The 14,633-nt window shown below is 48.4% G+C and overlaps 1 protein-coding gene across 1 annotated transcript in view; it reads right to left on the bottom strand.

Annotated features, from left to right (window-relative positions):
• The window catches only part of CUX1 (cut-like homeobox 1), a 347,657-nt gene that overhangs the window by 68,371 nt on the left and 264,653 nt on the right, over positions 1-14,633 (bottom strand). The window contains exon 9 of the mRNA XM_008594606.1: positions 7,716-7,764. Coding sequence (XP_008592828.1) covers positions 7,716-7,764 — 49 coding nt within the window. The remainder of the gene's footprint in view (positions 1-7,715; positions 7,765-14,633) is intronic.

Raw genomic sequence — 14,633 nt, 5'->3', positions numbered from 1 at the left:
GGAGATGACTCACAGAGTAAGGGACCTAGCCGTGGATGATTTCATCCTTATACTGCTGCAGAGCGTCCGTGCTTGCATTCCGTTTCCAAGCTCACGAAAAGTGTCACTCTGTGGCCCGTCTCTTGGTAGTCACAGTCTTCTATTGCACTTGGCTCACCTTGGTAACTTCAGTGCAACTTTTTTGATTATATATTTATTTAGGTTATTTATTTTTGGATGACTGCATCCAAAAAAACCCAACAAAAAACCAACAGGAAAGAGTTGAGTGGTTTGTGCAGTTAAACATACACAAAGCAGAAGAATTAAAAATAAAAACAGGCTAAGAGCAGCTGAAGAAGGGCGCAGAGAAGCAGGCGCCAACATGCAGCTGGGACGGACTCATTTCTGTTGTTGATCACTAAGCTTGGTCCATGGTTGGCAGCTGAGGCAGAAAGAAGGGGGTGCCATGCTGGGTCAGCACCGTAGAGTCACTTGTTTTGAGGATCTCGTGTTTTCCTGAAGACAAATTCAGCCCGCTGCAGCTGTTGTGGGACTGCAGACAGTGCTGTGGCTGCTGCGAGATACCAACTCCCTGAGCTCGCTGACGGGCTCCCCCCTCTTCCCTGTCCCTGCAGAGACAGAGGGTCACGGCCACAGCCATGGCTCCTGGGGGCCATGCTCTGCCATGGAAGGCTAGAGGCAGCCCTCGTTGTGATTCTGTGACTGGTCCAGAAAGAGAAGAGCGCCTTGCCACACCTGAGTGACTCTCCTGAGAGAGTTCTCTCACAGACTCTTGCTCACTTTCTGTGCTTTTTTGAAAAAAGAGAGTGAATGCTGGAAGGAGGGGAAAAAGAGGGCCCACAAGTGGATGAGGATGCTGCTTGCATTTGGAGGTGACCCTGACCACAATGAAAGCAAACAGTTGCCCTGCGAGATGTGTGAGGCCAATGGGCTCACCCAAGCCAGGGACCTAAGTGCCACGCTGCAGTGACAGTGTCCTTGTCCTTATGAAGGCCCTTTGTGTGTGCTGGTGGTCAGCAGGCTTCTCTCATCTTAGAATAGAAGGCTTTTTAAAGGGAAATTACAAGAGACTGCAAGCTAGTCTTAGGTTAAACTCCATCTCCCTTTAGCAGTCATGTGGAAGGTAGGAAGTGGCCAGTGTCACTTTGTTTTAAGAATTCTTCCTGTTAGAGTCAAGCCAGCAAACAGTAGTGATGATTCCCACATGTGACACTGGCCAGCCTGAGTCACAGATGAGCTTGGCATCTCTAGGGGAGGTGAGGAGGCTGTTCTGCTCCCCAGACCACTGTTGCACTGGTCACTGGGTGATTCAGGGAAGGGCAGCCTGAACTGTGGGCCCGTGGTGTCACCTCTTCCTAGAGGGAGGTCCATGGGGGAACCCCTGCCCAACCCCACCCTCAAAAGGCTCCTGGGAGTGCCCCAGAAGGGCAGTAAAAAACGCTTTTCCCTAACCTCAGTGCCTTAGAAGCATACATTAGAAGGTGAATACAGATTTTGACAGCTACTTCCAGACCTTAAAGTCTGAACAATCTGATTCATAAAATGTGGGGAGAAGCACTGTGGGGAAGGACACAGAGGAGTGGGTACACAGGCGGGCCTCGAGGCAGCTGCAGCCCGGAGGGACCTGAACAATCTGATTCATAAAATGTGGGGAGAAGCACTGTGGGGAAGGACACAGAGGAGTGGGGACACAGAGGAGTGGGTACACAGGCGGGCCTCGAGGCAGCTGCAGCCCGGAGGGACCGAGGTCTGGGGGGTGGGCTAGGGAGGCAGGCCTCAGCCAGTGCTGGAAAGGTGGCTGTGGTTAGGAATTCTTTAGAAGACACATTTTCTTCTTCCCCAGAACAAGGGTGAGATGTGAGAGAACGCTCAGTCTCCCCTGCAGGGCAGGCTTTTTTCCCTTCCAGTTTACCTTTTTAAGGTGTAGCCTTTGAGATCCCTGGTTTTACAGAGTGGTAGTGGGGGGTCTCTGATCCAATCTCCCACCCTGCTTGAGCCTAAGCTTTTCCCTTGTCCTCTTCTGAGTGTGTGGCCATTAAACCCTGGGCTCGGGAAGACCAGAGATGAGCTAGTCCCTTCAGGGACAAAGCAGCCCTGTGAGCTGTCTGGGTGCTGACTCCCCACATGTGACTACAGACAACATGCAGATTCTCAGAGGCAACCCCGTGTCGGTGACTCTGTAGGAAGGAGGTCAGAAAAGCCTGCCACGGGCTGAAAATGAGAAATTTATTGCCACATGTCCCAAGTTGACACGGCAGTGATAGCCAAGGCCTCCTTGAGACCCACTGTCTGTGTATCTGGGGGATGTAAGGACACTGATTTGGATTTCCAAGCTGGAACTATAGCAATACACCCATGTAAACACTGCTGGTCACTGACTGAGTCATGATTTTAGGACAGCCAGAAAAGCGGATTTCTCTACCTCCTCCCACCACAAAGGCCTTCCATGTGTGTCCCCAGGGCTCTCTGAAGGCCTCCTGGACAAGCCTGACTTGGGCTAGGGGCCCAACTTATTATAGGGAAAAACTAAGGTGCCCAGGAGCCCTAAGGAGTAACCAAGTCACGCACGTGGCTGGCCCAGCAGAAGGGGCACTAGACTCAGCCACATGCCAGCAGCATTTCCTCAGCACCTGTGCGGTGCCAGCATGGATGGGCCTGTTCAGAGCAGGTGCTCAGAAAGATCTGCCAAATGATTGGGGATGGAAGTGAATGAATACCCTCTCAGAGGTGTGAGTCATTACCCCCATTTTATAGATGGGGAAACGAGGCCCTGGAGATCCAGGATTTGCTAAGTCCACGTGGGTAGGAAATGGTGACCTGGGATTCCAACTTGGGTTTCCTGACTCCAAACTCAGGCACCCTTCCCTACCAGAGCACAAACTCCTCGGCCAGAGCATGCCACACTATGCTAGGAGTTCCATTTGCTCTTTGCATTTCTCTCTACACTTGGCTCGTTCTCCTTGGTGAGATTAAATTGTGGTTTCCAACCCTAACCTCAACCTGAAGCGTCTTCCATTAGGGCAGTCTCGCTCCATAAAAATCAGGCAGGTTAACAGGAGGGGGACAACCACTTAAACGACTTCCTCCTGGCCCTGCTGCTGTGGCTTTGTGCCACTGGCAACTCCGATCAGAGCTGCTCCACAAGGAAGGGCAGCCAGCAGACAGACAGCTGCACAGAAGCCGGTGGATACAACCACTTAAACGACTTCCTCCTGGCCCTGCTGCTGTGGCTTTGTGCCACTGGCAACTCCAATCAGAGCTGCTCCACAAGGAAGGGCAGCCAGCAGACAGACAGCTGCACAGAAGCCGGTGGACGTGCAGATGTCAGTGAATTCCCAGAGCCCTAGATGGGGCTTCACTTGCAGTTCAAAGTTGTGGCTTTTTATTTACCACAAAGCCTCCAAAGTTCTGAACATTCACTGTCACCAATTAAGATGGTGAGTATTAATGCAAGTGCCTTCAAGTTTAACAAACAGGGTTAAATGAGACCCACAATTGACAGCTGCTGACTGCTCTTCTGCTTTTCTGTAATAGAAACGCGAGTACTTGAGCAATAAAATAGAGCGTCAGGTCTCAGTGGAACATCGTGATGATAAACCTAGTGTAAAAATAATGTTATATGCCAATGAACTAGCAAATTGCTCCTCCTGGGGTTCCCCTGATGGGAAAGGTGGTCAGTCCAGATGTCTGCTCTGCTGCACCTGCTCTGGTGGCTGGCTCTCTCCTGCATCCCTCCTCCTGCCCAGCCACCTCCACCTCAAGTCCACGGGCATGGCCTCGTCTTGGGCCGGTGTCCTCTTTCCCTGTCCCATCACGACAGCTGCTTACTGCTCTCCCAGCTTCTGGTCTTTGCACTGCCATCTGTTCTTCAGTTTAGCCACAGTGATTCTTTTAGAACTCAAATCTGATGTCACAGTCCTGCCCTGCTGTTTTCAGGGTGAAGTCCTATATGCTTGAGGCCTCCCATGAACCTGGCCAGACCCCTTCCATCAGCCCACTCTCCAACCTTCACCTCCTGGCTCCCGCCTGATGGGATGGCCTGCCCCGCTGGGGGCTCACTGGCCCCTGCACGCCCACCTGGAATGCCTTCTCCTCGTGCCCACCCAGGGCAGTTTCTCCTTGTTTGAGGTCCAGGCCACTGCGTCACCTTCTCTGGCTTTCCTTTAGACTTTCGTTTCCTTTTCCTTGCATCTTTTCCCTGGGGATTATTCTTTCAACATTCCGGGGCTTACATCTTTCCTACTTGGATGTTCTCTTGCACCGGTGGGTTCACCTGTATCTTCATACAATCCTGGACCTCAGGGTCTAAAGGGACACACTGAGTCATTTAGTTCAATCCCTCTTTCTGTCCACGCCATGCATGATTCTGGCCACAACTGCTGATGTAGCTCTGGGACTGGGAGTTGCTCCCCTCAGAGTGTGCCCCTGCGGAGGGCACCTCTGGAGTGGCCTCCCTCCAAAACAATCCTTCAGAACAATTTCAGAACAGTCTTGCACCAGTAGTCCTTGCTGCTGTTCTCTCCCTCCCTTTCTTTAAAAAAAAAATTCTACATTTTAATTGTGGTAAAATACACACAGCATCAAATTTACCTTCTTAACCATCAAATTTACCTTCTTAACCATCAAATTTACCTTCTTAACCATCAAATTTACCTTCTTAACCATCAAATTTACCTTCTTAACCATCAAATTTACCTTCTTAACCATCAAATTTACCTTCTTAACCATCAAATTTACCTTCTTAACCATCAAATTTACCTTCTTAACCATCAAATTTACCTTCTTAACCATCAAATTTACCTTCTTAACCATCAAATTTACCTTCTTAACCATCAAATTTACCTTCTTAACCATCAAATTTACCTTCTTAACCATCAAATTTACCTTCTTAACCATCAAATTTACCTTCTTAACCATCAAATTTACCTTCTTAACCATCAAATTTACCTTCTTAACCATCAAATTTACCTTCTTAACCATCAAATTTACCTTCTTAACCATCAAATTTACCTTCTTAACCATCAAATTTACCTTCTTAACCATTTCTAAGTGTACAGTTCAAGAGTGTCAAGTACACTCCACTGTTGTGTAACCGATCTCCACAACTTTTTCATTTTGCAAAACTGAAACTTTGTACCCATTTAACAACAACCCATCCTCCCCCTCCCCCTAGCCCTGGGCAGCCACCAGCACACCTCCTCTTTCTTTTCATCTGACTCCTCTAGACACCTCATATGGGTGGAATCATACAGAATGTCTTCCCTGGGACTGGCTTATTTCCTTAGCATAATGTCCTCAAGGTTCACCTTTCTTTTCTTTTTTTAAGGTAAAGAAATTTAAGAGGTTAAGAAGCCTGTCAAAGTCGTGTAGCCAGAAGTAGGACCTAAACCCAGTGTCCCCTTTGTCTATGGTCCTAGGAGTGACTTCAGCACCTTGAGAAGTGCATCACCTCTAGCAAACTTCGCCAGCACCTGAGAGCACAGAGTCGGTTCCCGACAGCACCTGATACTCTAACAAAACAGAGTTTACCCCAAAGTGCCATCAAAAGGGCAGTTTGCCCAAGACTGGCCTTGGGGGGAGAGTGGGTGGACATTTGAGAAATACACATGGCAACCATATGACAAAGAAGTTTGCTTCTCCCAATATGTGCACCTGCCTTAAGATCTCTGCAGAGATAAGCAGGGCAAACAGTGAAAACTAGGGGCCAAAGCCAGTCAGGCAGCAAATAAAAGTAAATGCCCAAGCACCTTCAGGATGGAAGGGGACCAGCGCTTTACAGCCATGAGATGTGTGCACCAACATGCTGGGGAACAAGACAATTTGAAAGAAAGGCTGGGCCAGCAGGTGTTCTGCCTCCCTGTTTCTGGGTGTGCTGGTCAAGAGTACAGGCTTCAGAGCCAGCCTTCGGGGATTCCAGTCACAGCTCGGCAACCAACCAGCCACTGGCCTCAGTTTCCTCAGCTGTAAAATGGGGATCCTACCAGCATTGACCTCAGTACAGGCTTCAGAGCCAGCCTTCGGGGATTCCAGTCACAGCTCGGCAACCAACCAGCCACCGGCCTCAGTTTCCTCAGCTGTAAAATGGGGATCCTACCAGCATTGACCTTAGTAGGCTGCTGTGAGGTCTAAAGTGCTCCAATTCAGGGAAAGTGCTTAGAACAGAGCTAGGCACAAAATGAGTACTCAAGAATGGTCAGCTCTTCTGACAACTGCTGTGACACTGACAGTCTGGACGTGCTGTCCCCCCAGAGCTCGTGCTGAAATCTGATCCCCAATGGGACAGTGTTGGGAGCTGTTGGGGTCACAGGGAGCAGGATCCCTCATGAATAGATTAATACACTCTGGGGGCTGGGGCCTAGTGAGTGAGTTCTTGCTGTATTAGTTCCTGAGAGAGCTGCTGTTAAAGGATGCTGGCACCTCCCTCTCTTCCTCCCGCCATATGATCTTGCAACCACTGGCTGCTGCTTTCCGCCATGAGTAGCAGCAGCCTGAGGCCCGCGCCAGATGTGGCTGTCCCAGAATCATGAGCCAAATAACCTCTGTTCTTCATAAATTACCCAGTTGCAGGTATTGTTATAGCAACACAAAATGGATTAATACAGATTCTAATACTACAAATCAGATCTCAGGTGATTCATTCCATACATCTCTCCTGAGCATCTGGCTGGGCCCAGGACCCTCAGTGGTGAGTGTGAGCATCCAACACTGTGCCCACTGTGCCCTTTTTCTCTTGAGGAAAAAAGAAATCTGCTTCCAAGATCATTCCCACAAATAAGCTGACTTTCACAGTTCAGACTCTAGGTTGTTTCTATTGGCCAAGGAAAGAACAGGGATGCTCTTCCCTGTGCATGTGCTAATGTGCAGGCAAGCCACACCAGCACAGGGGGGCGCCTGAGAAGGGTATTCACTCCACGGGGCTCCACTTGCCTGGGGGACCTGAGGCGAACCACATGACTTCGTGTGCCTGTAAAATTTCCCAGCTGTAAAACTGAGTGGGAAGAGGCCACTGCCCGTGGCCTTCTGGGCTGAGAAACATCATTACAGCTTTGGCTGCTTCTCCCCACGAGGAAAGAAAATAAATGGGAGACCTTTTTCTTTTCAAAGTGGCAGTATCATTTGCTAAAGCAAAATGTTTTATTGTTCTGTGGAGTCCTTGGGGAAGGGAGGGGTTTTTCAGGGTGGCTGAATTTTCCAGGCAGCTGAGCATTTAGAACCACCCAATACCATGTGCCTATTTTGTGCCAGACACTGCGCTGGGTATTTTCCATAAGGTACCCCTGACAAGTAAGCACCAGCCAGGAGGGGCCGTCAGCCAGGAGCCCTCTCCAGAGCAAGTGCCTGCAACCCCACAGAAGGTGGCGAAAAGAATTCTCTACTGCGTAACTCTAAGGTACAAACTCTGCAATGTAATGGGTGTTGGGGGTACAGAGACGGATATCTAAGAGATTAAGAAAAAGGAGCCACTTCGTAGTGGATATCTGCCATGCGATGTCTGCGATGCCAGGACCATAGCAAAGACTTTACTAAGGAAGTAATGCCGGTGACTTTTCATGTATTTTGCTATCTCTCACGACATCAGAAAAAGTGTCGATGTTGATAGCTGTAAGTGAAAAATTTAAGAATAACTGGCCTAACTTAGAGCGAAGCATCTTCTGAGATGACAGAAATGGACTCGCTGTTGTGGTTTTAGGCCTAAAAGCTTTTAAACATCCTACCTGGTTTGCTCTTTCGAGGTCCGTCATGATCATTTCAATCTCGTCAGCCCTAGGAAGGCGAGAGGGAGAGAGCGCATTAGTCAGCAGCAAGGCGGGCGAAGGGAGGCGGCCACAGGGACAGCCTCTGGTTCAGAACTTGGTGGGAAGACCATATTCACACAGGCAAGGCTCGGTCCTCGGCGTTGGGGAGAGGAGGGCCGTGCAGACCTGGGAGGGTCACGGCTGCCCGTTGGGATGAGATGGGCTCACACTGGGAAGGCATGCCTGCTGGTTTCCTTTGCTCTTTTGATAATCATGTGTATGGGGAACAGGGGCTGCCTGCCCTTGAGGGGCTCCCAATACCACTGAGGGGAGACAGCCATAAAAATATAAAATACAGTGTGTCCTGCCAAGCATTCAATTAGAGCTCTGAACAGAGTGCTCTGGAAAAGCAGAGGGAGAGATGAATTCTCGTTGGGGGAGGGAGTCAGGGAAGGCTTCAGAGGAGGTGACAGGTGAGCTGGGTTTTCAAGGATGAGCAGAAGTTTGCCAGGCTGGGGGTGAGAAAAGGAGCTGGGGAAAGGCTGCTTTAGGAAAAGGCACTTGGCAGTGAAGGCCTTGGCCGGAACCACTGGAAGTGTGAGAAGGCAGCCAGCAGGCGAGGATGGAGACGCAGGTCGGGGCCTCTGCAGCCTGCAGGGTAAACCACCTGAGCTCGCTGCTGTTACCTGGTCTGCACCCAAAAGAGGGGTTGCCAGGTTATGTTTTTTTTCTTTTTTGTTTTTCTTTTTTGAGTAATCTGAAGGCAAATACCATAGTTCCAACATACAACATCATGACAGAGGAATGCTGCGAGTCCTCTCGAGAAGGGCTTGGCCAATTCCAAGTCTGTGGTGGGTTAGAATAGGACACCCGGACAAATCAGTGCTGCAACTTCTGCAGGACAGGTCCTGATGATGCTCCCTGAGGAGGCCGCAGGCTGAGACTGGCTGTGAACCAAGGAAGGTCTTAGCACACCCATGTAAAAGGGAGTGGGATATTCCAGTCACAGAGACACTTGCTGGGGTTCAGGGCCCACTCCTGATGTGGCCTCCTGTTGTCTTGCTCCAAGTCCCTGTGCACCTGAGTCCCTGTTCCATCTTAGAGGATGGCACAGCCCCTTCTCCCTAGTTTGCAAGTTTGAGTTTTCACCTGACACCCCCACACGTGGTAAGGGCTGGGCTGTGCGCCTCATTTGCCCTCTGTCCCTGGACTCTGCCCTATGTCCACAGGACAGTCCTGACTATGCAAGAGTTCTCCTGTCCCCTTGAAACCTGCATCACTGGTCCTATAGAGGCACACACCGAGCAAGAGCACCCCGCATACTGTCAACACTGAGAGCTAGAAAAACTGTCTTCAGGTCCCCGGGCTGGTCTGTTCTCATGGCCTGAGGTTTCTAGCCTTTAAGTGCACACTGTGATCCTGTCCCCTTGAAACCTGCATCACTGGTCCTATAGAGGCACACACCGAGCAAGAGCACCCCACATACTGTCAACACTGAGAGCTAGAAAAACTGTCTTCAGGTCCCCGGGCTGGTCTGTTCTCATGGCCTGAGGTTTCTAGCCTTTTAGTGCACACTGTGACTTGAGGCAATCTTATCAACTCCCAGCAGCCCGAATGCCTTAACAGATGCCTTGTGATCACGTTCAGTGCTCACTGTATCTGTTAGAAATAGTATCTGGCTTTCAGACTGGTCTGGGAAAAGTCTGAAACAGCCCATTAAATGGCCTAGTTAAATGAAGCTATTTTTAGGACAATTTTATGAAGAAGGCAGTGTCTTTGTAAGAAAAATACCCAAACTGGGCCTCTGCAGTGAAGAGCTGGGTGTGATTGGATGGGGGGTGGGGGGTGGAGGCATCTTAAATTACAAAACATCTCACTGTATCATCTCAAACTGAAACCTCCAAGATCTTACACAAAACTGCTATGCAAAGATGGTCTAATAACTATGAAAGGTTAAAAAAAAAAAAGCCTAAGAAGCGTTAAGGGGCTTAAACACAACAGAAAAGGATAATCTGCAGTCAATACAGAAAGCTACTACCTTGACAACCTGTTGATGAAGGATTCAGAGTATAGACTCCATTGGATGCAAAATGAAACAGAAAGTTTACAAACTTTTCTTAAGACAAATCACAAGTTTTAAGCAGTTTTGAACTTTAATCAGACAGTTCCTACCATGCATTTACAAAGTCCAGATACACACAGTGAATGTCCCCAGCTACCCATGTCATTCACTCACTTGTTCTGTGAGCATCTCGGATACCTGCAAGTTTTTTGGCCCTGGGTTGGGCACCTATAGACGTAGATGTGATTTCTACACCTCCTGCCAGTGCCACAGATTTAGAAGAAAAAGATGGAGACGCCTAACTGCTGAGTGCCCCAAGCAAGACTGGCAGGGGAAGGAGGTTGACAAGGCCTGGCTTCTCAAGCACATCAGCAGAGCTGGCTGCAGAGCGTGGGAGGAGAACAGGGAAGGCAGGGCCGAGTGAGCAGAGACCCTGAGTGTGTGTCTAGGTGAGGACTTTCCTCATGTCTCCTGTTTGGTACGCAAAGAACACTTTCGTCTTTCTTTAATTATGGGTGATTTATCTTCATTCGACTACTTCTTCCACTCTGTTTGGGACTCCTGTAACTTGGACATCGTGGGCACACCTACTTCTGTCCTCCACATCATTCAACCTTTCTTTGCTGTTTTGTATTTCTTTATCCCTTCCTGCTGCCTTTGGGAAGTTTCCTGATCTAACTGATCTTTAGCTGTACCCACACTGCAATCGACCTTTCTCCTTTGCTCCTTAGTTTAGTTGTTCAATTTTCCCACCAGTTATTTCCACCTGGTTCATTTTAAAATTACTCCTTGTTTTCATTTTAGATTGCTAGTGTCTTCCCTTGTTTCCTGGAGTGTATTTCTCATGAGTATTTTGTCTTCGTGGCCATCTGTCCTGCTGGGTTCTGGGCCTGTCTTTCAGAGGGGCTGTCCTCCTCAGGGCACAGCTCTTTCTGCCTGTGTGCTCAGGTCCCCTGGCAGTACTGGCCACTCTTTCTGGCAGTGTATATGGGGGGAGGACAGAGAAGCCAGCCCTGCTGTGTCTTTCTCAAGATGAAGTGAGGAAGAAAGGCACACAGTAGGTGTTTAGCATTTTTGCTAAATGAAGAAGTGGGGGGAAGGCCTCAGACCCCAGACTCCTCACCTCTGCTGCCCTTTGCTTGGCCTTTAATTCTCAGGGAGAACCAGCACCAGGAGGGGACAGTCTCCCTGGGAGCTATTCCCCATCCTGAGCGCTTGGAGCTGACCGGGTGGAGGCACAGCTGCTTGCAGGCCCAGACCACCCTTGGCTGTTTTCATCCACTCCCCACTCCTTGCCTGGCTGTTGCGAGTGGCCAAGGGGCCAGGTCCAGGTTCGGACACACACTGGGACTAGAGAAGGAAGGGATCCAAGAAGCCCAGAGCTGGATTCTTGGGGATCGGGAAGTGGCATCCAGATACTGCCAGGCTTATGGGGCCCAGGTGGGCTCGGGAGCCTCCTCGCAAATGCACAGACTCTCTGGATTCTTCTCAGACAGTGAATGGCTTTAGATGTTCATTAGGATACCTAATATCCAGAAAACAGTGCCTCATCTCCAAAAGATTTCAAGTCACTTATAAAAAATTAGTCACATTTAAACAGGAAGGTACCATCTCGGCATTTTGAGGCAATCCCTGGAAATGAAGTTGAAGTTTTCCATCTCCTGGTTGGTTTAACTTTGGTTACTAAGCAACTGCTAAACTGACCAAAATATTGATTGTGATAACGACAACTACACTTACCTCTCATTACGAGAGCAACTCTTGTCTTTCCTGAGCTTTTCAATGATGATGACAACACTGTGCTCTGCTGTTGCTGAGCAGGGCCATTCAATACCAGGGATTGTGGTGACAGCTGGGCCCAGAGGGGCTGCAGGTCCCATTCACAGAAGGGACCAGAAACCACAGAAGGAGACAATGGAAGGAACCAGGGATGCAGTTGGTGATAAAAAGTTCAGATTATTTTAAAAGTCTGTAGGCTCATTATTCAGTTTTCTGAGGGGCATTCTTCTTGAAAGGTCAAAGAGAATACAACTAGTTACAACTCGCTGGTTATTTAAACACGATCGGGGCTTTGAAGACGTGAAGCGTGGCCTCTGGTGTCCACAGATGGGACCAAGACGGGGGTCTCACCTGGGAACTCATCCTCCACAGAGTCTTCATGGTCTCTCCAAACTGCTGCCTGCCCCCAACAAAATTAATCCTACCAAGCAAACCACCCTCAACAACTAGTACAAAAATGTCCAGAGGTTAATACCACAACTATAACGTGATCTTAAAAGTGTGGTCATGAATTGGATTTGCACCTGCTTTCATCCTGTGTGTCCACAACATTCTAAAGGTTTTCCACTCTTCTTGTTTCAAAGGCTCGAATACTACATCAGTATCTGGAGCCTGATGTTAGCCTACAATCATTTATTTCCCAAAGTCCATAATAACTGCACCATGTTGTTTGCTCAGCAAAACGATTTATTATACAAATTTAGTTCTCTCACCTTTTCAGGAGCTGACAAGACAGCTTCCCCTGATCTATTAACCTGCATTGCATCACACTCTGCTCTGACTTCAAAGAGCAGACAGTTTCAGTTTGTCCTGGAATATGTAGTTCATTCAATCAGTTCCTTACAGATCATTTCAGGGTATTCTCTGGGCTAACACAATTTTTATGAGGAACTTAAAAAGACACGGTCAAGGTCGATGGAAGGGAAATTACATCCACATTAGAAACTCTGCATTTACTTTCACACCAGTCTCCTGAGGCCCGACCCAAGGCACCAGGGCAAGGGTGGTGCGTATTTCAATACCCAAACAATCGCACAACATCAGGAGCTGTTGAAACAAAGTGTATCTACAAGGCAGCTGAAAACATGTACAGGGCAGCCTTCAAAGATAGTGCATCTTCTTGGAATCAAGTCAAAAGCCAATGGTCTCAATACTAGATTGTAATGTTCTTTGGCATCAAAAGGAGAAATATTTTAAAGTTCTTATGCTTAAAATGCTTAAAAAGAAAAGAAAGGCTCCAGTACGTTTGACAAAGGAACTCTTCCTTCTACCCAGGTGCGGCACTACACTGCACGGCCTCATCTGTCCATCAAGTGGTTGCTTTCATGACAGCCCACAGTGCAGGCCAGGCTGGCTTAGCATGGGGTAGAGGAGACACAGAGCTAGGCTCACAGAAAAGCAGGCATGTCATGGGTGGGCAGAGGGCCAGGCTCTGAGGAAGATCACTTGGCTGTGGGTCTGTAATCCCCTTAATGGAGGGGGAGGGTCCCCACAGGGGGAATGTGTAGGGATAAGCCTATACGAAAAGCTGATCAGAGCACAAATGACTGATCTCAACAAATCGAGAGGAAAGGACTCTGGTCCGCAGAGTCCCCTGAGAGCCAGGGCAAGATTATACCCAGAGAAGGCACATACTGGGTCCTGCTGCAGCACAGGCACTGTCCCTCCCCGATGGGTGTGGGCCACGGACTGGGAGAAGGAGTCTCCCAGCAATAATGCCTATTGAGAATCTACTGTGTGCCACACCTGAGGGAAATGCATGTCCCAGGGGCCAAGCTGGCAATGGCACGGCAGCATTGGCACCTACCTTCTCGCCAGCACAGAGGAAGATACCCTGCATGTCCGTGGAGCTCAGTAAATATGCACCAAATGTTTATGAAGCTGGGCAGGGACCCTGTCCTTGTCAACTCAGAGGGAGGTGTGGGGTGGTGCACAGACACAGGTGAATCATACAGTGACACCCCAGAAGAGGTAAAAAGGGCTCTGTAGACACGAGAAGGGATAGTCTCACAGAGGAGAGGACATCCGATCTGCATCCTGGAGGATGAAGATGAGTTTGCTGGGCAGAGGACAGAGGGGTAAAGGAAGGTACAACCTTCAAGAGGAAAAACTCCACAATGTGGTGAGAGCCTGATCGATTTCCTAACAATGTTCAGTTACTCTCTTGGGTTTTCATGGCATCCCATGCCCTCATCTGGAAATAAGGACAATCTTTCCCCACACCTATTTAATACCTCTTATTTCTTTCTGTTGCACTGACTAGTGCTTCGAGACCATGTTAAACACAAGGGTGACAGTGAGGATCCTTGTCTGGATCCTGACTTTAAGGGAAACTCATCCAATATTTCACTGTCAAGCACGTGTGATCTGGGGCTCATCTGGGGCTTTAAATATATATGCTTTTATTTTGTTAATGAAATATCCAACTCTTCCTATTTCATTAAGACTTTTTAATAAAAGACAGATATTGATTTCATTAAGTACCTTTCAATCATTGTGAAGCTAATGAAATGGGTTTTCTTCTCTGGCGTGCTAAAATGGTAAATTATACTGAGAGTTGTTTGTCCCCATTTGGTTGTGGTGTATTATTCATTTAATGTGCTCCTGAATTCTATTTGCTAATATTTTATTTAGTATTTTTTTTCCATAAATATTTATATATGAGATTGGCCTTTAGTTTCTTTTGTCTTATCTTGGTTGAGTTAAGTCAAAAAAATTGTTTGAAAGCATTTCCTTCTCTCTTTAGACAAAGTAAGCTATCATAGACTGGAGGATATTATTCTAGAAAGACTTAAACCCACATCCCACTTGCATGGTCTGAATGCCATGGCCCGACAGGCCTGGCTCCTCCCTCCACCTTTGCTCTGGGAGCCTTCTCACCACTACCCCTTCCCTGACAATTAAGAACTACTTCCCATAAACACCTCGGCTAACAAAGGAGCCTAAATGGCCCTTAGGCTTCCTCATCAGAGCCATTGTGCTCGGGTTTATTCTTTGTTTCGTGTGTGTGTGTGTGTGTGTGTGTGTGTGTGTGTGTGTGTGTGTGCGCGCGCGCG

Source organism: Galeopterus variegatus, unplaced genomic scaffold (assembly GCF_000696425.1).
Source record: "Galeopterus variegatus unplaced genomic scaffold, G_variegatus-3.0.2 Scaffold164, whole genome shotgun sequence".
Classification (NCBI taxonomy): Eukaryota; Metazoa; Chordata; class Mammalia; order Dermoptera; family Cynocephalidae; genus Galeopterus; species Galeopterus variegatus.
This window is presented reverse-complemented; position numbering and strand designations above follow the sequence as displayed.